The sequence below is a fragment of the Pocillopora damicornis genome, chromosome 8, assembly GCF_964200805.1.
Source record: "Pocillopora damicornis chromosome 8, jaPocDami1.2, whole genome shotgun sequence".
NCBI classification, from domain to species: Eukaryota; Metazoa; Cnidaria; class Anthozoa; order Scleractinia; family Pocilloporidae; genus Pocillopora; species Pocillopora damicornis.
This window is the reverse complement of record NC_142677.1, coordinates 9,606,497-9,629,458: the sequence shown is the minus strand read 5'-3', so window position 1 is coordinate 9,629,458 and position 22,962 is coordinate 9,606,497. Positions and strand designations below refer to the sequence as shown.

At 38.4% G+C, this 22,962-nt stretch overlaps 3 protein-coding genes and 1 pseudogene across 3 annotated transcripts; 1 reads left to right on the top strand and 3 right to left on the bottom strand.

Annotated features, from left to right (window-relative positions):
* Positions 1-4,847: 4,847 nt before the first annotated feature.
* On the top strand, positions 4,848-6,513 carry LOC149041294 (uncharacterized). The gene is made up of 2 exons (XM_089213761.1): positions 4,848-5,677; positions 6,101-6,513. The coding sequence occupies exons 1-2, from the start codon at positions 5,089-5,091 to the stop codon at positions 6,511-6,513; spliced, it is 1,002 nt and encodes a 333-aa protein (XP_089069887.1). The 5' UTR covers positions 4,848-5,088.
* Positions 6,514-6,706: 193 nt separating this feature from the next.
* On the bottom strand, positions 6,707-8,723 carry LOC149041293 (uncharacterized). Its single transcript, XM_089180844.1, has 3 exons — positions 8,584-8,723; positions 8,383-8,429; positions 6,707-7,463 (listed from the first exon to the last, which is right to left on the bottom strand). The coding sequence occupies exons 2-3, from the start codon at positions 8,403-8,405 to the stop codon at positions 6,707-6,709; spliced, it is 780 nt and encodes a 259-aa protein (XP_089036970.1). The 5' UTR covers positions 8,406-8,429; positions 8,584-8,723.
* A 1,851-nt stretch (positions 8,724-10,574) lies between these two features.
* Positions 10,575-11,018, bottom strand: LOC149041292 (uncharacterized). The gene has a single exon (XM_089180843.1). The coding sequence runs from the start codon at positions 11,016-11,018 to the stop codon at positions 10,575-10,577; it is 444 nt and encodes a 147-aa protein (XP_089036969.1).
* Positions 11,019-14,709: 3,691 nt separating this feature from the next.
* Positions 14,710-16,065, bottom strand: LOC149041291 (uncharacterized; annotated as a pseudogene).
* Positions 16,066-22,962: the final 6,897 nt, after the last annotated feature.

The following is a 22,962-nucleotide window of genomic DNA, read 5'->3' as shown; positions in this document are numbered from 1 at the left end:
AACAGCCTTCTAGCTCTGTATTACTTAATCTGGAAAAGAAGCTCCACATTGGTAGTGTGGTATAAGTAGCTCAGTATCATTGACAAATGTCTCAGGAGCCCCTGTATCAGTAGCTCTTTAGAAGTAGCTTCATATCAGAAGCTCTGTATCAGTAATTCAGAATCAGTGGCTCCTAATTAATAGCTCCTGTATTGGTAGCTCTGTATCAGTAACTCCTGTATCAGTAGCTTCATAAAAGTAGATCCATAGAAGTAGCTGGATAAGAGCAGCTACATGATACTAACAGTTTCTCTATCAATAGCTCCATATTAGTAGCTCTGTATCAGTAACTCCATATTAGTAGCTTGGTATCAGTAGCTCCATATCAGTTGCTCCGTGGCAATAACTTTGTATTAGTAGCTTCTATTTTTAGGGTGTAAACTCAACAAAGAAACAAAACAGAACTTTTTCCCTACTTTAAATCAGAACAAAACTATTGTATAATCAAAGTCGTCTTCAAGTGTTCATTACACTCCGCGCCCAAGGATTCTAATCGTTGCTACTCAAATACATTGGCGTTTACTGTTGGTCTGAACAGACTGGGTGGCTCAGGAGTAGAACTAGCTCCTTGATCGGCTGTAGGTAGGTTTTCCTTTCTCTGTCTCTGACCATATCTACTTTGACTTTCCTGACCCTGCTATTGTCGCTTCTTAGATTGATCGCATCTGAGGAGTTTGGCATGGCCGCATAGTGCGAAGAACCTCCTAAATGAACAGATAAAGGTGCTGAAATCTGTGGCCTCTAAGACTTCAATGTGAATGGTTCTGCTGCTGAGGCACGTGAACACTAGGCCCCACCGCTTAGCGTTCACTTCTCTTCCTCTTGTCTTACGTGTTGGCACCATCCAGGGGCCAAAGATGTCAAATCCAATGTTAGTCAAGGGGGGACAGACTTAGGTCCTCTCAGCTTCTTGCAGAGTATGCAGGCTCCAATCACTTTCGTCACTGTGTCATGACCTTTAATGAGCCAGAATCCTACTTGTCTGATCGCACCTTGTGTAATCTGTTTCTCTTGGTGGTGTGCCTTGTGATGATAGTGCTTAGCCACTAGCTGTGAAACATGGTGGTTTTCGGTAGCGTGATTGGATGTTTCTCTCCGTACTCTATCTCTGCTCTCTTTAATCTGCCTCAGATGTGGGGGATCCCATGGCTGTCCAGAAATGGGTTGAGATGGTACAATTGTGAACCTTTGAGTGCTTTCATGGCACTGCTTTAGATTTGTCTCGGAAGCTGGGGTTCTTTTCTGGTGTCTCTTGTTAGCTTGCTAAAGGTGGCTTTTTGTGTGCTGGGGATTATGACTTGCAGGGCTCGATCCCATTCTTGGACTGTCAGTGGTCTGAGTATACCAGTGTCATGTAACATGTGTATCAGGAAAAGATAGCTTTTCATTTCTTCAAGGACAATACCAGTAAACTAGCTGGGCCAGATGAATTTTTAGCTCTCTCCAAGGTGAATTACATCCAGCAAAGTTAGGAGGGGATAGTTCCATGGGTAGGGTTCCATCCATCACCATTGCGTCCAGTGTTAGCAGTTATTTCTTGTTACACTCTTCAGTATTGGTTACAAGGACAAAAAGGACAAATCTGTCGCACTTTAAGCCCACATTGAGACACTTGTTGCAAGCTTGTAATGAGGGAATATATGACAGGTGGCCTCTTTCTTTACCGTTTGAACAGACCTTACTTTCAAACTGTCATTGCAATTGCCACAGCATAATGAGTTTTGACAGGATACAATGTGGTTGGTTACAGGCTGGTGCTTTAAACATTGCTCCAATGTCTGTAGTAAATCCGACTTTAAAATGGTTAGATGAATTTGTTGAAGGATCACAGAGGTTACAATCTGAAAATGTTTGGAATTCTTTCAATAATCTTCTTTCAGTTCCGAAGAAAGTTCCGAGTTATTCCACCTAGGTACTCAATGATATAAAAAACTGGCACACACCTCTATTCCACACTAAGTCTGATACAGAATGTGGATTGACTGAAGCAAATGCAGCCGTGTTGTTGATAGATTTAAAATATAAACAATCTTTTGGAACCTTTCCTTCTTTTAGAAGATGATTCAATCTAATAGCAACTGGATGGGCATTGTCTAAGCAGCTGAGAAGATAAATTGTAACAGGCATGATTATTTCAAAGCTGGTTTATTGCAAGGAACTTACTTCCTTGGTTATTGAAATTCATCTTTTTGTCTTGTCAAGTATGGTCGCCATCTTGTAGCAAAATTAAAGGATGAATATTTATTTCAAAATCAGCAAATTGATACTAAATTCAGTGATTTTCTCTCAACATCAATGCCATCAACTTGGCACTTTCAATGCTGTTTTTAACTCTTAAATCAAGAGAGAAAATCATCCCCAAAAAAGTCTCTTATGCTTCATTATTAAGACTATCTAACCACTTTAAAGATCAACAAACAAAAATTTGCATCAACAAATTGGGTGAAATCTACCTCATACTAGCAAGACGGACTGGAAACTACTATCTTGAAGCAAGATGGCGGACCGTATCAAAGAGAGTGAACAAAACGGTGTAAAAACATGGGTAAACAGCCAATGGATTTTATTTTTTACCAATTTAGAGGAGCTGTTGAGTGCATACGAACAAAAAAAAATTCAACAAATGACACTGTTTTAAGGAAAGTTTAAGTATTAGTTTGGAAAGTGCTGTGCAAGCTTTGCAAAATTTACCCGTGTTTGTGTAGGGAAGCAGTTCTCTGGTAGTAGTCACATGTTTTGCCCAAAGCAGGGCAAGAAGAACCACAAAATGTGCACTTTCTTTATAGTGAGCCTGAACCTCAGTTGGCATGAAGGATTTTTTCTGTCTGCTGCTGCCAGCTTGAATTTCATTCCCGGTTGGATTTTCCATGTTTTGCTCCTTTGGCCCATCACTTTAATGTGTTCTTTTGAAGCCTCGGATGCTCTTGCAATAGAAATAGCTTTTTCCAGTGTAAGCTTCTCTTCCCTCAGTAATCGTTCCTTCACTTGTAGATCTGGTATACTAAACACGAACTTGTCTTGCACCATGTCATCAACCAGCAATGAGTACTCGCAAGATTTCACCTTGTTTTTCAAAAGTGTGACGAACTGATCCACGGTTTCAGAATCTTTCCGTGTTTTCTGCCAAAACTGATGTCCCTCGAAGACTATGTTCTTCCTGGGGTTACAATGTTAATTTTTTGAAAGACTTCTTTAGAAGTGACTAGTAAAATATGAATGTTGGCCTTCTTAGTGCTCAACACGCATTCTCTTAAGGTCGTGCAACATTAAACTAAATAATTATTCAGCAGAACAGCTGGAAATATATGAAAGAGAAAGAATACTTTAAGATGCCAGACTGCCTGTAAATATTTCAACAGTGACATTTAATTATTTTTCATTTCTTGAAAATGGGGTATAGAATTAAGTTGAATAATAACCTGGATGTCTCTTTTTCTTTCAAGGTTAGTCAACATCCACAAAACTTATGCAGATAAAAGAAAAGACAAATTTTCATCACCATGACAAGTTACTGATATGTGATGTACACATTGGTGATGTACACATTTTTCTCTGATAAAATTAATAAAACTCTAGGAGGAGATTTCTTACAGAGGCCCGAAGCATTTGGTGAAGCTGTGTTCACCACTTGCATCCTGGTTACAAGAATACTGAAAATACAGACAATTTAGCACAGTGCTCAGGCTGTTGTGAATGATGAACCATTGATAACAGTTCTCCAAAATTATACAGCTTTTGACAACAAGTCAAAAGCTGTATAATTTTGGAGATTCTTTGGAAGCTTAAGCACAAGAAGACATGTTGATGAGAAAATACTGTCACCACTATTATAACAATATACTGATATGCGATTGGGCAAAGTGGACTTTAAAACTTCAGATGTGCCTGTGACAAACCTAAGAAATTTCTTCAAATCATCTACAGATAGAGTTGTTATGAAAGTCTTTAGCATTTGGTACACACAGTCATCACTTCCGTCCTTGTCAGATGAATCTTGAAAATACAGGCCGCTGATTACAAAATCATTTGTAAGTCCACCCTGATGAACAAACAATTATTCAAATAATCCTGGATTATGTTCCATCTCTGCTAAAATGCCTAGGGTGGAGAGACCTTTTCTGAACTGATCAAGGATAGACTTTCTTTTTACAAGAATGCCATGAAACATAAGTGACTGTCAGGCTGCAAATGTACACATAAGTAATTGTCAGGCTGCAAATGTAAAGGAATTTCACAGTAAGCTGGAAGATACTACAAGATAAGATAAAGATAAACACTTGAGCTACTTGGGTGTATGTTTAGATCTACCTATTGTCAAAGGCAATAAGGATACATGAATATCATTGAAGGAACAAATTCTTTTTTGTTCTGATATACATTAACGTTAATATGATATAGTTAGGATGACTTACAGCGACAACTCTGGTTTCCCCAGCCTCATACATTAGTTGCACAAACTCTGATTCAAATGCAGTTGCTGCTAGCTCCGTGTCAGATACATCTGATATCTACAAGAGAAAGAGAAAGGAATTTTTGTGGTCATCCTTAAAAAAAAATTCTAAGGGTTGCTGAAAGGACAGGGAAAGTTGAAAAGCAACTTTTATACAGCAAAACGTGGAACTATTGCATAATTGTAAAATATTCAATTTTAACAATCTGTTGTTGCTCTGTCGTAGTTCGCGGTTCGCTCAATCATTCGAGACAGGATAAAGGCTCATTTTCCAAACAAAAAACATTTATAAACAACAACATTACCACGACATCTTGAAGGCGTGCTCATACAGTTTTATCCGTAACACATTAGGGACTTTAAGAACTGAGAACGCGGTGGTCTGGAAAACGTGAGGACCGAGAGTGGGGCTGGGGCGAGCACCGCGTTCTAAGCGCGGGAAATATGTAGTTAAGATCAACAACGCGATCATTTAGACTAATAGTTATGGTCTGGAAAACAGTGAAAACGCTTTTCGCCTTTCCCTATAAGAATGACTCAAAACTCATTTAAGACTTTACAGGAAGCTTTGCTCCTTTCTCTGGAAGAAAAGCTAATAGATGACGAAGAATTTGCCGTGCTGTATGAAGAATTCACTCCCCAAAACCTTCCGTTTCGCCACTGGGATTATGAAAAATTTTCCCTCGAAAACAAAGACCCCGCAGAGTGTAAGGCAGACTTCAGATTTGAAAAGAGTGACATCTCATTGTTGGTGGATGTTTTACAGATGCCTGATACCTTCACATGCCCCGAATGGTACAGAAGGACTTTGTGTTATACTAAAGCGTTTTAGCTATCCATGTAGGTTGTCTGATATGATTTCTACTTTTGGTCGATCAGTACCCGAGCTCAGCATGATTAGCAACGAAGTTACTGAATGGATGTACAATGCTCATGGCCACAGGATTACCGAATGGAATCATTTCATTATGTCTCCTAACCTACTGCAAACTTACTCTGTAGCAATTCATGACAAAGGTGCCGCCTTGGACAACTGTTTCGGCTTTGTTGATGGAACAGTTCGTCCCATATCAAAACCAGGAGTCAATCAAAGAGCTGTTTATAATGGCCACAAGCGTGTTCACGCTCTTAAATTTCAATCCTTGGCCCTACCAAATGGATTGATTGGCAATCTGTTTGGACCAGTAGGTAACGGTATATTCATTCATTTTTTATAGTGGGATAGTGCCGTAGCTGTTTTCACTTGGATAGACATTTTTTATCACTTATGTGAAGTTAAAAGTTAGATTGATTTCTTTTCTCAAAAGGTTAAGCTAACGTTTCTTGATGACTTCCTCCCGGTCTCTCAAATCAGAGGTATTTTCAGTAGCTCCCACTCCCAATTTTTATTAGAGGAACTAGTTTTCCTGTCACCACAGACCAATAAATTCTAAACTCTGACTTACAGGCCATAAGTACCTGGACTGCAAGAATAATAGCCAGCCAATCCTATGTTGTTTTTGGCCTACTCACTTACTAAGCTAATCAATGGTCTACAGAGGTAACAGTTTGTCAGCCAGCCAATGTGTAACTGATTGTGGTTCAAAAATTATTTTTTTTGCCCTTGTTCAGAGGGACGAATGCATGATGCAAGAATGCTGGACACATCTGGCCTTTATGTTGACCTGGCACAGTTCGCCTTTTCTCCTGCTGGACAAGAGATGTGTATCTACGGGGATCTGGCCTATCCTCTACGTACCCATCTGCAGTGCCCCTTCAGACATGGGGTGTTAACAAGACAAATGGAAGAGTTTAATGCATCTATGAGTTCTGTACGCACAAGTGTGGAATGGTTGTTTGGAGACCTTATAAATTATTTCAAGTTTCTCGACTACAAAAAAAATCTCAAAATTGGCCTTAGTCATGTAGGAAAAATGTACATTGTTTGTGCACTTTTGCGGAATGCTTTAACATGTCTTTACTGCAATACGACTGCTGACTACTTTGGCCTTGATCCACCACCACTAATCGATTACTTTAGCTAAAATACTGTAACAAAAACATCTGTCAATGCCTAAGTTTGCATAAAATCTTGCATAAAATCCTGATTGAACAGTCTGTGGGAATGTTACGACAAGCAGATCTAAACAAAGGGGTGGCAAATAACACTTTGAGTTCAACATTTTGTGAAAATGTAAATCTTAAACATGTAAACATCGAGAAATAAAAATTTAATGTCTACTTGTTAAGCATTTTACTCATGACGCCCATGACCTGCTGCATTATGAGCATTTGTTGCTGCTGGAATTGTTGCTGTTGCTGTTGATTTTGCAGTTGTTGCTGCTGGAACTGTTGCTGTTGTTGCTGGAACTGTTGCTGTTGTTGCTGGTGCATTAGCTTCAGCATATCAGCCTGTTGTTGTTGCACTTGAAGTTGTTGTTCCTGTCTTCCCTTTTCCAGCTCAAGTTCCTTTTCTCTAATTTCTGCAGACTTCTGTGCTCTTTCCTTTATAAACTCCATGGCATCTCCAGTTTTTCTTCTTGTTCGTTTTGGTTTGTCCTCACCCTCTTTGGCTCCCTCTGAAGCCCTTTTTTGGCTTTGGGAAAGCCTTTCCATAGCTTTCATTCTTGCATCTTCTGCTTTACCTTTGTCAGCTTTATCCTTACTACATGTATCTGTGGGAGAACTCTCTTCAAGTGCAATAATTTGCTGTATTAGGTCATCTAATTCACTTGGCTCATCTGGGGATATTCCTGATGCTCTTTCTTCAGCTCTGATTTTTTTCTTGTACTTGTTTACCAAGACATTAATGTGGTCCCGGATGGCTCTGTGGTCAACATTAAATTGTGGGGAATCACATTTGTTTAGAACATCTACAATTTTCTTCCAAGTTTCACTGCGCTGGGGAGTCCCCTTTTTGTATACATAGGGATTTTGAAACACTACTTCTCTGCACAGTATAATATTGTACTGTTCAGTCCAGTACATTACATTGCTATGTGAAAATAAAAACAAAGAAAATATTAGAATAAAATTCACTCCAAAAAAACCCTTTCTTTTGAATTGAAACTAAATGTTATTAATCTCAAAGCTAATTTTATGCTTGTTCAAAAAAGTGAGATTTTTCTTTAATGACATCTAAAGCTCACAAATCTAAAGAGCGGCCTTGCTGAGTGAGGGAGACCTCACCCATAACTTTACACTTTCAGGATTAACAGCAGTGGAATAATGCATTCAAAGCCTGACCAAAGATTCACATTATCAAAACTTCATATGAGATAGGCAACAACATCTAACCTCAAATGAAATCTCTTTTTAGTTCTGATTTTTCTTGGTTTGTTTTCAGTTCAGAGTATTATCTAAAACTTGGCTCGTTAGTAACGATTTCAAAGAAATAAAAAAATGGAAATAACACAATGGCAGAAATGTCAGTCTTACCTTTTGAAATGCTACGCTTTATGACAGTGGTCAAGGTAAAGAACTAATTAAACTTATGTTTCCTCTTATAGTCAGTATAGCGGGCGATTTTTGAAAGTTAGCTTTAATAGACTCTGTCTAGTTGAGTTTTAATCACACTCAATATCAGGAAATTCAACTTCAGATCATCATGAATTATCAAGCCTGGATCTGGTAGAGACTCAACTGATAAACAGAAAAGTCTTAGATAAATTAATTATGAAGGTAAAATCGATCATCCGTTGATGGAACAACCGATAAAGCTTTATTCTGATATTTCACATCGGAGCTCTTTGGATTAATCAAAACAAAACGAAGACCAAGTAGTATGATAAGACGCCTGATAACTAAATTGTATCATGCATGAGAATAGCCGCATGAATGTAGTAATAAATTCCTTTAACTGTGAAAGAAAATGAGACTTTGGGAAATATTTCAAGGATAATTAGATGACTTACTTTGAAGATCTGCTAGACGCCATTCACTTCACCACGAGCTTGCTCACCTTGAGGGAAGAAAACGTTTTAAACCATTCAACTTTGGTCCTTTAGTTTCAAAAATGATGCCTAACCCATGAAGAGGCAATAAATTTTAAATTCCAATTGACAGAATAGTTGTGATAGACGGTTAATTATAGTGTTTTGCTTTAAACAACTCACGTTTTCCAGACAACGCCAAATCCCTTCAGGCCGCGTTCTCGAGTTCGGGAGAAAACGCCACGCGCATGCGCTCTTCATCCGAAATTGGAAAAATCACTTCCGGTCGCGTCTCCGACCCACCGCGTCCTCGGTTCTTAAAGTCCCTATTGCGAATATAGTCGTGATGCGATGTCACGACATATGTAACGACATCCGTATCACATAATTTATAGAAGTCTACATCAAATACTGTAACATAAAAATAACACTGTAGATTCAAAATCGTGGAATGTGAGATAAATGGTAAGCAATATTACAGACACATTTTGCTATTATTAATTTTTTTCCATTTTTTTTCCCATAAAGGTCAATTTATGTACATCAAACAATACAGCAATCAATAACTATTTCAAGATAACATTAACACAAATAAAGGAAACAAAGCACAAATTATGTAATCTTAATTGTGACTTGATCTTGAGGGTCTGCTCTCAACTTCTCTCTCATCCCTCTTGGAGGCATTTTTTATTCTCAATCTCTCAAGTACTTTAGCGCAGTTCTCTCCATTTACAGCTTAGGGCCCTCTGTCATCTGATCACCAATTTCCCTCTCTGATGCTGAGCCAGCAAGGTCTCTTGCAGTTGAAGCTGTTGAAAAGTGGCACTTCCAGTCGCTGTAGCTATCTTAAAATCTGTCGATGCTAAAAGTCCCTAATGGAATTTACCAATTCCTGTTAATCAGAAGCTGAAGATTGATCTTCCTGTAGTTCTAAGGGTGTTGATTGACTTTCTTTGTTCACTAGACTATTGAAACAATTGACGTCTAAGTCATCATAATGGTCGGTGACATCGGCATTCACTTCTGTACTTTTGAGCATAGGACGCGACTCAAGTCAGATACATTGTTTGTGCACACTAAGACTGACTAATGTTGCTGAGATTTTCAAAAGGAGAGTGTTACTTAGAGACTCTTTGTATTCCACAGCTGCCAGAACACTAGCATGATATTGCAACAAGTGCAACTTTGATTCAACTTGATAAGTAATTCATGCAAGCAAAAGGTGAACACGATTGGATGCATGACAATGAAATCTTTGTGTAGCAGCATAGCTACTGATTTGTTCCTAAAACCACAAGAAAATAATCTTTTACGTTAACATCCAATGTTATAACATAGCTAGTAAATTTTCCTAATCAAATTCAATTGCACAAGTGTGCTTCCTATTCCTATTGTGCACGCTCATGACGTCAGCAAGCAAATCCCTCTAGGGAAAAATTTTCCATCGGGTTGAAAATGTTATAAAATGATTGGTTCATGTGTCAGCTGTGCGTTCATCGAGATATGAAGCACTTGGGAAGTTTGGAGAGCACTCAAGAAGCTAGAGTTGCTCTCGGCTACGCCTTGAGCAACTCTTACACATCTTTTGTGCTCTCCAAACTTCCCGCATGCTTCATATCTCGATGAACGCACGCTGACGTATGAACCAATTGTTAATTATTACCCTGTTGTCAGTGATCATTGACCCAGTTTCATGAACTTCTTTAAATTAGTGTGTGACTGACTTGCTAGTGAGGGGCAAGGAGTCAGGCAGAAAGATAGGGAAATGCCTTGATTTATCTAATATTCCCTTTTGATTTCTTTGCACATTAAACTGTAAAAAGTTTCTTACTTAAATGTACTTGATGTTGGGCTCACTTGATCCAGAATGTAGTCTATTTCTTTATTTCTTCAGTTGTAAGGGGTGCAAGAACTCTCTGTTTCTGGGCAGTTGTCATGTTTTGGAGGAATCTCACAATCCTGGCACCCACTTGCAACACATGCCACTGCTTGTGTTTGTTGAGCAGCTCACTGAAGGTGTCGCTCTTCTCTGTTTTCTCTGCCACTATGGCAAACAACTTGGACATTTGTTTTACTTCTTCTGCTTTTGATTCCTTAAGTGGATTTTGTTACAAGGTCTGGTGGCCAGTCCTGTGGTTGTGATAACCAGCTTGGTCCCTGCCGCCAAAGAGCTCTCAATCTGTTAACATCTCCTCCCCAACTCCACACATCTGGGAGTCTCTTGGATTCTCTTCTGTTGGTACATGCCTACAGTTGATTTGTTTTACTTGGATATTCCTCACCCAATATCTTACTAGCTGCTTGCATTTTCTGTTTCCATGGATCCAGTGCAGTGTTACTGAGGTATCCAGCCAACCATAAACAGTTCTCACATGAAAACCCTCCAGGACTTCTTTGATGTTTTGTGCTAGGTATGTAGCCATTTTTCCAGCCAATAGTTCTAAAAGGGGAATTGTAAGTTCTTTCTTTGGGAGCCATGACTTTGCCATTACAAGGCCTTGATTTGTGCCTGATGGTTGCTCCAATAATGCGCAAACCGTGGCTGAAACTCCTTCCCTGCTTGCATCTCTGAATGTTTGAAAGTCAGTTGTTAGGATCTTGTGCTCCACTACGTGCATTCACTAGCTCTGAAAGTCATTGTTCCCATTTCCTCCATTTGGCTGGTAAGTCACATGGTAGGGGGTTATTCTATGCAATACATGTGTCACAGGCATCTCTGTAAAGCTTTTTTTCCAGAGAGGGTCACAGGAAGAAGACAAGTTAGACTGTAATCCTCGATAAAGTAATCAAGACCCGCGAATGTTGGTAAGCGATAACTTGTTTTGTGATCATGTTATCTAGCAACACGAAATTTATCGCTCGTTTTTACCTTTCTTTTGGCTCTTTTAATTGTCACATGTTTGTTTCCAAAATTGAGATTATTCTTACGCTATGATCACAATACTTAGGTAATTTCTTCACGTAATGATTTCAGTTGACCGCTTTGATATAATAACGCCCCAAGGAATAGGAAAAAGAATAAAGGAAGAAAAGATCCTATATTGGTTTGGTGTTTATTGCATGCGTGTCTATCAACCTGGGAATCGAGTTTCCACTCTAGCTTGAAAAGAAACATTTACAGATGTTTTTTAATAACTGCAGCTAGGGGGAATGGAGACAATGCTAAACCAAAGGGTACTCGAAAGAATTGCAAGGTTTCTACTGGCTTGCTTGTCAGATCTTTTCACCAACAAAAGTATAAGGCATCTCGGTCTCCTCTTCACGTGCAAATTGGCAAAAATGCTTGCTTCAAATCGCTAGTTTTTGCTAGGGGATAGAACCACGTTCGAAAGCTGGTTCTGTAGCAGAGGGCTAATTTCAAGACACTTGTTGAGTCTGGGGACCCTTGCATTTTCTCCTATGGAAGTATCATAGACAATATGCATCTTTGTAGACTCTGTGTTCGTACGACCTCTTTTTGAGGAATTTAGAGCTCTCTCTGCTTGTTGAATTTTGCACAACATTTGTTTGAACATTCATGATGAAACTGTTGTGGATATCCACATTGGTGGACAGTACCCTGTTCTCCCACTACCATGATGCAAACCATGAAGGCACAAGGTTACCAAGTAGAATAGGAGAACCTTTTTTAGTGTTCTATTTTTTATTGCCAACATTAACAGTGTGTGCTATTAATAAAAAAAAACTTTTTCCCCTTTACATTCGAGAACATTTGAAATTCAATGGAAAACATAGTTAGAACTTTTAACCACTTGGGTTTTTTGTTGAATGCCATCAAAATGATTAAGTACCTTGACCTCAGAATTTTTATTTAGTTGTAAATTGACTGATCTGTGTAGAATTTCTCTCCATATGTATTATTATTTTGTACTTTAACTTGATTTATTAACATGTTACACGCTGTGTTTGTTCATGTATTGAATCCAATTAAAACTAAATATGGTATTGTGAACTTTCACTTAGAAAATACAGCATGAAAAGCTTCAACTGTAACTGATGTCTAGAAATATTTCACCTGACTATACACACTGTCTGTATAGACAAAGCGTATATACACACTGTCTGTATAGACAACAAACCCGCATTCTGCAACTTTCTTAGGTGTTATCCTTGGTTAACAGGCAAGCACTTCAATAATGTTGTCAAAAAATGGGAAGGTTCTTTGATCATTTCTGCTTTTCCTCTTATGATCCTTGATCCTTTTATATTCATGTTCCAAATTTTTATTGTGTGCTTTGTATTGGGGTGCATTATGAATGCAGCAAAGATTTTTGCCCAGCAAGCAGCTTATTTAACTGCTTTGAGATATGTTCCCAAACAGTAGAATTGTTTCTCTTACTGATAAGGAAATATTCCTTCTACTCAGCTTGTGCGTGTGACAAACAGAGCACAAAAATGTAGTTTCATTTTAAATTTTGTTGCATTTAGTAAAGACTAGCAAATATTGTAAATAAATTATTGTGGGAGGACTGAAAGAACGGCCTCCTCAAAGGGGTGAAAATTCTATCATGCTTGATGACAATCACAGAGTGTCAGGGAGAATATTCCAGTCAGACTCTAAATATTATTCAGATGCTAATTAAAACACCTTTTACTTCGCTGCCTGCTTTCCCTGGGAGCATGATTTGTAGCTCTAATTGCCACTGTTTATCTGTGGTTATGCAAAATTTTCAGTTTTTTTTCAAATTCCCTTTGACATCCTGTGGAGCTTTACTTCATAATCCCCAAGCCTATATTTTGTTGCCAGTTCATTCAAGACTAGACCACCAGATGCTTCTTTAAAGACTACAGTCTGCAAATCACCTTTGATAGATATTCAGCTTCTATGATGTTCAAATGCTGTACCGGAATGAATAATAATAATAACAATAGTAATACTAATAATAATGTCTTTATACAGGGAGCTCACATCACTGGAAAGTGGTATTAAGTGAGGCCCTGTGACACAAAATAAAATTCATCATAAATAGATAACAAGTTGAAAATATAAAAACTGTGAAATACACTGAATATGTTTTAAAAAATTGCTTAATTGTGGAGGCTAAAAAATCTTGACACTGAGTTAACTAAATATATAGTTTTTCACTCTGCTTAAAAATAAGCAAAGAGTTGATTTCTTTCAAAGAAGTGCCTAAAAGATTCTATTCTTTTGAGCATATGTATTGAAGTCTTTGTTTTCCATAGTTTCTTTTAACAAGAGGAAGGCGGAAATTGTTCTTTCTTCCTGTATTATAACTGTGGATGTCAGAATTTCTAAAAACGTTAAAGCTATATTCCACAAGCCCATGAATGTATTTATGTATAAAGTGCTGTTGGAGCAGTGTTGGCCAGCCAAGAGTTCTTAAAGTATCAGTGGATGAAGCATAGCTTGGCAAATCGAGGATAACTTTTGCAGCTTTATTTTGCAGTATTTGCAAATACTGTTTTAGATTGAAACAATCCCACTGAGTTTTAGAAGATGATAGAAGCCTTTAATAACAGCAGACATTATGATTCTCCCTGTGGCCAGAGGCATTTGACCTTTAATTAAGGATCAAGCAACAGATAGTATTAGAGTCAAATTGTTAGTGATTAATGTTAACAGACTTAGTAGAAAACTCACTGGGATGGTTTTGGTCTAACACAATCTCACTTGGGCGTAATAACGTAGGCTTTTTATTTGGTGGGGCAGTTTTATTTCATTTTATTTATGTTTATTTAAACTTGCGGGTTTCCAAATACAACTGAAACCATTTTTATGAATTCCCTAATATACCTTAAAGGATGTTGTGATCAGTGGAATCAAAAGCTTCCTTTAGATCTACAAAAATAACTGCATTGATTTTCTCAGCGTCTAGATAACATGGCCAGGAGTCAGTTGCCTCAAGGAAAGCTGTAGCAGTTGAGTGAATAATACCAAAATCCAACTGATATTTGCTTAGTATATCGTGCTCCTCTAAAAACGCATATAAATGTTCATAGACTATTTTCTCCAATACCTTGACCACAACTGGGATAATGAAGATTGGACAGTAATTGTTCACGTCATCTAGATCACCTTGCTTGGACATGGGTGTGACTAACAGATCATCAGTCTTGGGAATTTACCTTATTGACTTACTACTGAGGTTCTCTTCTTTCTTGAGAATTAGGGCCATGTGATGTAACCCCTTGTGGTATAGATTAGAAGAGCCTTTAATTTTTGAGTCTCATTAAAAAAAAAGTTGAGGCCTATTTTGTAAAACGACCATTACCTCAAATATTATGATCAGTGTTAGGAAATATGATTTAAAGGCTACTTTTTGTAACTGGGGAAAAGGACTGTGTGATTTATTGATTTATTTGGCAAACAAAACACATCCACCTCTTGTTTGTGTTACAGATCACAAACCAAGGAATGTTACTGCAAGTTGTATGTTACCATTCAGTGCATTTGTTACACTAGACATACTTAGCTTTGTCATCTGGAAGTTGACGTGTGCAATCGATTTGAAGAGTCTCACTTAAAACTGGGACAATAACAAGTGCCACTCTTTTCTCTGTTGTTGGAAACTCCATTATCTCTAGTACTTCAAGACAGTTTACCAGATGATTACACATGGCTCTCTGGTCATATCTTGTCATGGTGGAGTTTTTACCAGAGCATAAGGTGGTTGCAAAGAGTCCACAACAATTTGAACTTTACTGTTTTTGGACTCTCTGGTATTTTTCCCTTGTGAAGCAACATTCTACATGCCTGCTGAACAGCTTTATTGCTGGTTTTCCGAACAGGCTGGTGGAGACTCTCACGACAGCAACAGGACAGGATAGTGTGCTACTAATGCACAACTACTGTGAGCCAACATGAATTATCTGCCAAATTCACTTGTGGAAGGAGTGACCAAATCGCCAAGTATAGCTGGATCTCCCAAACCATTGTTCAGTGGAAAACTTAGTTCAAGAGGTTTTGTGAAGCCTCTACCTCCGAGTCATTAAGCCATCTTCTAGGGTCCAAGATTAGTTTTTTCTTGCTCTCAGCATAAAGTTTGATGCTATTTTCTGAAGTTTCATCTCTGTGATCTGTCCATACAGCAGGTTCTGGAGAGTTCTCATCTATGATAACTGTATTGTCCTTGGTGGTGGAGGACTAACTTTGGGCAAATGATCCTCTTCGACTTCAGTCTTTAAGTCTGCTTCGGTTAATTTGTATTTTACGTTACATTTGAGTTCTATATCGTGTCCTTTTTTCAAGCGGCTTGCTCCTTGAGTGATTTTGCCTTTATCAGTTGGAAGAGGTCCAGGTATTTGAAGACAATTAGATGATTCTTTGGCTGATCTCTCTGTGTTTTTCTGAGTACAGGGTTTACTCTAACTGAATCTTCAGACTTATCATTTGCCATAGTGGCATCTTCGTTGCTATTTTGGAATGGTGAACTTGGTCGTTTACTTTATTTTGGGATTAGATTGCGATCTTCTGGAAATAAGTTTCTTACTATTTCTATCTCCAGAAACTCCTTTTGCTGCTTAGGATTTTCAGAAGACTCAAAGGGGTCCACATGCCAGCCCTATTTCAGGTTGTTTGCTATCTGTCCAACTCTTCCTTCCTATCTTCCTATTTACTCTTAGGTGTAAAAACTTTGTACCACGCATCCAACATTGCTGTTTGGCTTTGAACTTCAAACTGACCTTCAACTTTGCAGATGACATGATGAGAGGGGATTGATTTTGCTAAATTTACCTTTTCCAAACAGTGCTGTACTATATGGCGTGGTCTTTTGTGTAGGTAGGATGGCATCCCTAGATGAATCCTTTTGTAATTGTTTGACAACCTTGTTTTCCTCAATGTGCCTCTAATTGTAAAATTTTATTGAGTGTCAGGTAACTTATTTTCTATGATCATTTATAATTACAGTGAAGAAGGGACCCTTCTTTAATTAAGAACAGAGGTGTTCTTTTGAGTAAGTTAGAGGTCATATTAAGGATATTTTACAGGTGGGGGTGAAACAATGACAATTTTTCCTAGTATAGAAAGTGTGCTAATTTTAAAGGACCTAGAATTGCGTACCAGCTCTGTGTCCAGGTAAAGGATCCCCAGGTACAAAAGGGGGAGCTTTTATGGTACTATAATATTTCACCACAGTATTGCCAATTATTTTCCAGATACTGTGAAACTGTCACCAAAATCATTGTTGGTTGGAACAGAACTTACTTCATATATTTGTCTGGCAGGAATTGTGCAATCAGAATTTTTACCATGGTAGTAATGTTGGCACTTCTGTTTCCCTTTAGATATTCATACTTGAAGGATTTATTTTTCTTTTCCACTTCATCGGTAGTGTAGATCGCAACGGCTTACATTCTTTTTCGTTTATTGTTCTTGTGCAAGAGTGCTAATTGTAGTAAAATTTTGTGTGCGCTTTCTTTGTGTCATTGTGTAACGTTGCGTAATGTAGTGCGTATTTAACCGTATTGTTCATCGTAGTTTGGGGCAGTTTGGCGTGTGTTTCGTCGAGTGTGGTTTGGTATATTTGTTCTTTCGCTTCATGCTGTTTGTTCGCCACTAGGCAGGACCTTTAACATCGCAACAAATGTAAGTTTTGTATCATGTAGTTTTCTTCGTTGTTCTCGTTGTAGCTTTCCTTGTGTATTTAGTCTAGTTTATATTGTAATAGTTTTCGTTCGCTGTTTTATTTGCAGTTTTAGCCGTACCGTGTACCGTTCGCGTTTAAAATTGTTAGAATTAGTTAATGTAAATCGCCAGTGGTAGTTACAGGTAGTGCTCACAGAACAAATTGACAATCCTTTGTACACCATCTGGGCTGCACAAAATTAATTTGCACTTAGTGCAAATGGTATCTATTCCTAGTATAGGAAACTGGCTTCTACAAGCGTCTACAGGCTTCTACAGGGATTAACATATCTTTTTAAACTTTACAATCGTGTGCGTCATCTCAGCATTTTTTCTTCGCTGCTTATCAGTTGCTTGCCTATCAGTGCCCTAAAGGCAATCATTCACACACTTTTCAGTGATAATAAAAGGAATTCTTGGTTGGGACACCTTAAAAAAATACCTCTTTTCCTTTCATTTCCACATTCTCTGTGACAAATCAAAAGGACATTGGAGAGAAATTCATTCATTCAGTCATTCATTTATTAATTTGGTCTGGTAGTCAGTTAATCAAAAAGTCTGTGCGGAAGGCACGTACTGTAGGTATTGACTTGGATCAGATATGAAATAGGGTATTGAAAACCACATATATACCCCCGTTACTCTTCATGCTAGCCACCACATTTTAGCTAATGTAGTTCTACGATGCTTTCATTCTATTCTAGTCCATTTTTTCAAATTTTTTTTCAGGAAAAAATCATCTATAGTAAGTAAATTACTCATCTGTCTCTCATAATAAAAATAGAGAGATTTAATTTGCAATATTCATGGAGTGCCACAATAGGAAGTTTTTGGATCCCTTCTCCTCTATTGGTCTCCCCATAACCCCTCCACCCAACATCCCCTCACCGAGCACACGAACACTAAAACAAGGAATGACCTAAAATGACCTAAAATGAGTTAAAATGACCAAAAACGAGGCGTTGACAAAATCTGGATCAGACCGGATCGGATCCGTGATCCGGTCCTTGATCCGATCCGTGATGCAATCCGTGATCCACTCCGGACCGATCTGGTCCGATTCAGATTTTGTCGACGTCACAAACTCAAGGTCGTTTTAGGTCGTTTAAGGTCATTTTAGAAATCACTCAAGGTCATTTAAGGTCATTGTAGGTCAATTCCTTGTTTTAGTAACTACCTGTTTCTACTACGTGTTCGTGCTGTAGCTTCTCGGCTGATTTTACGTCGGGCACCAAAGTAGTAGTAGCAGTAGCAGTAGCAGAAGTAGAAGAAGTAGAAGAGGTAGAAGAGGTAGAAGAGGTAGAAGAGGTAGAAGAGGTAGAAGTAGAAGAAGTAGAAGAAGTAGAAGAAGAAGAAGAAGTAGAAGAAATAAAAGAAATAGAAGAAGGAGAGGAGAAGAAGGAGGAGTAGAAGTAGAAGTAGAAGTAGAAGTAAAAAAAGAAGAAGAAGAAGAAGTAGAAGAAGTAGAAGAAGAAGTAGAAGTAGAAGAAGAAGAAGAAGTAGAAGAAATAGAAGAAGGAGAGGAGAAGAAGGAGGAGTAGAAGTAGAAGTAGAAGTAGAAGTAAAAAAAGAAGAAGAAGAAGAAGTAGAAGAAGAAGTAGAAGAAGAAGTAGAAGAAATAGAAGAAATAGAAGAAGGAGAGGAGAAGAAGGAGGAGTAGAAGTAGAAGTAGAAGTAGAAGTAAAAAAAGAAGAAGAAGAAGAAGTAGAAGAAGAAGAAGTAGAAGTAGAAGAAGAAGAAGTAGAAGAAGTAGAAGTAGAAGTAGAAGAAGAAGTAGAAGAAGAAGTAGAAGTAGAAGTAGAAGAAGAAGAAGTAGAAGAAGAAGTAGAAGAAGAAGTAGAAGAAGAAGTAGAAGAAGAAGTAGAAGTAGAAGAAGAAGAAGTAGAAGTAGAAGTAGAAGAAGAAGTAGAAGTAGAAGTAGAAGAAGAAGTAGAAAAAGAAGTAGAAGAAGAAGTAGAAGAAGAAGTAGAAGAAGAAGAAGAAGTAGAAGAAGAAGTAGAAGAAGAAGTAGAAGAAGAAGTAAAAGAAGAAGTAGAAGAAGAAGTAGAAGAAGAAGAAGTAGAAGAAGAAGTAGAAGAAGAAGAAGTAGAAGAAGAAGAAGAAGTAGAAGAAGAAGTAGAAGAAGAAGTAGAAGAAGAAGAAGAAGAAGTAGAAGAAGAAGTAGAAGAAGAAGAAGATCTTTAATTAAACTCGGTTAAGAATCTTCAGGTATACTAATAGTATTTTAATTACAATCATTTACAAGTTTGCCGAGTGGGAATCGAATGTTTCAAGTGCGCGGTTGATTTCCTTCTTAAACTGCCCAATTGATCTAATCGCCTTAATATTCTCAGGAAGAGAATTCCACAGATTCCACAGTAAGCCACCGCTAGAGCCAAAGCTACGTTTCAAATAGTCAGTACGCGGCTTGGGTAAGTTTAACTTACGGAAAGAATCACGCAAGTCATAGTCTGTGTGTTGCTCACTGAATAAATCATGCAAGTACACTGGGGCTAACCCGTTGAGGGATTTAAGAGGCTGTCTCTCTTATTTCCACCCGGTCAATTTTGCGTCAAAAATAATTTTGCCTGAAACTCTGTTAACAGAAAGACTTTACCTAGGAAAGAACTAAATTAGATTTGGTTTGATTCGAAATAATTTTCTGACTGCATTACGGGCCATAATTATTTCCCAGTCCGTAGGGACCGTCGCAACGTCTCTAAAATTGAAAAATAGGCATATTTTGTAACGTTGTAAAATATTTGATTCGCATAGTTAAGCCACAGAATTTATATCAGATTGCTTAAAAACCTTTCTAGTTTGCCAAGAAAGTTAGAATTTGCCCTCTCAACAAATTTGAAAAGGCGAATTTTAGCATATTCTGACCACTAGAAATCGCCATCGGCCGATGGCCGTAAATAACCTTGATTAAGACGCTAAGTTTTGGGATTTGGGACCTGGTTGACGATTCTATCCTACACAGCCGTTAAGTTTAGACCTTTATAGGCAAAAATATGCAAAAACCCCTGTACGTTTTCGATTTTTTAAAAGTTATGACCGTTTGAATCAGCACATGTACGAGCATTCGCGATTTTTTCGCCTACACCAAAATCGAACCACTGGAGCAGATTTCGTCATAAATACAGCTTACCCGCTTTGCAGCCCGGCTTCATGGCTCACTTCAGAATTTTTCTAATAACCAAACTGGTGAAATCCATGATAACTTCAACAAATAGCTAGGTATTGCCTTCGAAAAGTAGGCGGCATCCATCGTGATTAGTGGTATCAAAACAATTGCCGGAATTGGCCACATTTCGCGGTGAATCACCCATTTAACATCGCTGCAGAGCTGAATTTTTTCCAAAATCAGAATACAAACTCTCCATGTCTGGAAGCTGAGGGAGAAATGAAGGTTTTAGGCTTCTGAAGTGAAGAATTAATCGCTTAAATTTAGATCCAGTTCGATGTTATACTGTTCTCACAAAGGTCCGCACAAAAGAGAAGACCGCTGATAGCTTGTGCCGTACGTTGTGCCATGTGGTTTTGTTTTGTATCCCAAAGTAATATTTGGGCAGAAAAATTTTGGATGAAAAGAATAAATGCTTTTACCTGGAGTTTGATATCATATAATGAATAAATCAATTTCAAATATCCTGAGCTTGCTTCTCTCGGTTCCGCGTCGATTGTGTCCACAGAACAGCAACCTGTCAATAGCCGGAGAAATCGGCTACCAACGTGTTAAAAACTTGACACATGCTTCGTATGAATAGATGTTATAAGTTTTGCTTTTGGTAAATTTTCAATCGATTTCATCAAAACATTTCACCGACTACTAGATATTATAATATATTACACTATAACAACGCCGTCAGAAATTGATATCGGAAGTAAAGGTAGTTTGTATCTGTAGAGCATATTCTACACTTTCAGCCACCGTATAAGACATTGTCTACATAAGTCTACTGAGAAACACACTGACAATCACTAATCACGTCCGACAGTTTGTGTATGAGGATCTGTTTTTTGTATCTCAATTTTACAGGGATCTCAAAATGACTACAGATGGCTCTCAACAAAACCACATTGAATTTCTGAAGTGTGTTATTGTGGTAACGTTCACAGAGGTCCTACGTATCGTAGCAGATTGGATGTGAGACTTTGATCTCTTTGTTAACTTTGTCTACCAGATCTTATCTCTCGGAATTTTCCTGGACGCATTGGATATCTTCCTCCTCATCCAGTGATATCCCGATCACACCCTGATCTTTTCGCCGCATTGCTGCTAGCCGGGAGAAAAAGCTCTAAACTTGGTTCTTTGTCAGCTACTGTTCTCTAGTGAACAAACGTGCATTTGATTCATTTTTCGCATTTCGCATGTACACTGCAACTTGGGCGGGGTCGGCCTTTCGCCCAGTTCTTTCTCCAAGTGTAAACCGTGCCGTTAGGTATTCTTTTACCTTCTCTGAAAATCTAACGCTGCCCCTTGGTTTGCTCACGGCCCATCCTGTTCGTAAAGACAAGTGGGGCGAATTATCCACGGGAGAAGTGAGTGGTGTACTAGAATCTAACGAACAGCTCGAACACTCGATACCAGCGGTATCTATCGACGAGAACTTAAGGGCCCAGTCCCTTTTGATTGCATCATACTGGCTTTAACCTGCTGACTGTATGCTTTCCAACGTCCAGGTGCAGCTCCAGCTGCGAAAAGGTTTCGAACACTTCAACACATCCAAACACAGAGCATTCAAACAATGGCGTTCTACTCTCTGTTTCCTTGCTGCCCTTTGAACGACGCTTGACCAAACGTTTTTCAGGAGGATCATAAAACCCTTGAGATTCTATGGTTTGAAGGGACGTTTGACCTTGGTGCTTGATATAAATTACGTCATATGGAATGTACTTCCCTTTACCGATGCCATAACATTTCCAAACTCTCAGATATCTCCATATTCGAATCGAAGTTGTGGAAGCTACTAAAATGCTCGATCTTATTTATACAGAGTGTTCTTTGATTCGTCTACTATTCTTACTGCAGCTGTTGTTCCCTTCACTGGGTGTTTCGTCAATGCGTATCCTCTGTCCAATGAAAGCTTTAACAACCTCGCTGAAGACTCGCTACAGACTGAAGCCTCTCTGGTTTCGAAAAAGCACTTGCATGCCATATTACACTTGCAGGCCTTCCAAAAAAAAAATAAAGGGTTAGCGGGTTCGCCCGCAATGATTAATGCGGACCTTTGTTATGCGCGATAGTGCAATCGTTCAGCTTTAAATTCCAAAACGCCAAACTTTGACACATAGACTTACAAGGGGAGTTCTATGACTGATTCTTGAAGAGAATACAGCTGCAATCCAAAGTTTCAACGGGACATTAAGCGCGAAACATGGCTTTAGTTTTCGAGTTTAGTTCGCAACAACGAGTCAAAGAAGAGTATCGACAGATGCCGACCGCTTAATTTTGGAGGTATTTGCTTGAGTTATCATAAAGTCCAGTTCACCAGTTTGGGAAGGGAGGAATATCTGAAATTTCACATAAACCCATGATTTCTCTGGCTATTGACAGGTTGCTGTTCTGTGGACACAATCGACGCGGAACCGAGAGAAGCAAGCTCAGGATATTTGAAATTGATTTATTCATTATATGATATCAAACTCCAGGTAAAAGCATTTATTCTTTTCATCCAAAATTTTTCTGCCCAAATATTACTTTGGGATACAAAACAAAACCATATGGCACAACGTACGGCACAAGCTATCAGCGGTCTTCTCTTTTGTGCGGACCTTTGTGAGAACAGTATAACATCGAACTGGATCTAAATTTAAGCGATTAATTCTTCACTTCAGAAGCCTAAAACCTTCATTTCTCCCTCAGCTTCCAGACATGGAGAGTTTATATTCTGATTTTGGAAAAAATTCAGCTCTGCAGCGATGTTAAATGGGTGATTCACCGCGAAATGTGGCCAATTCCGGCAATTGTTTTGATACCACGAATCACGATG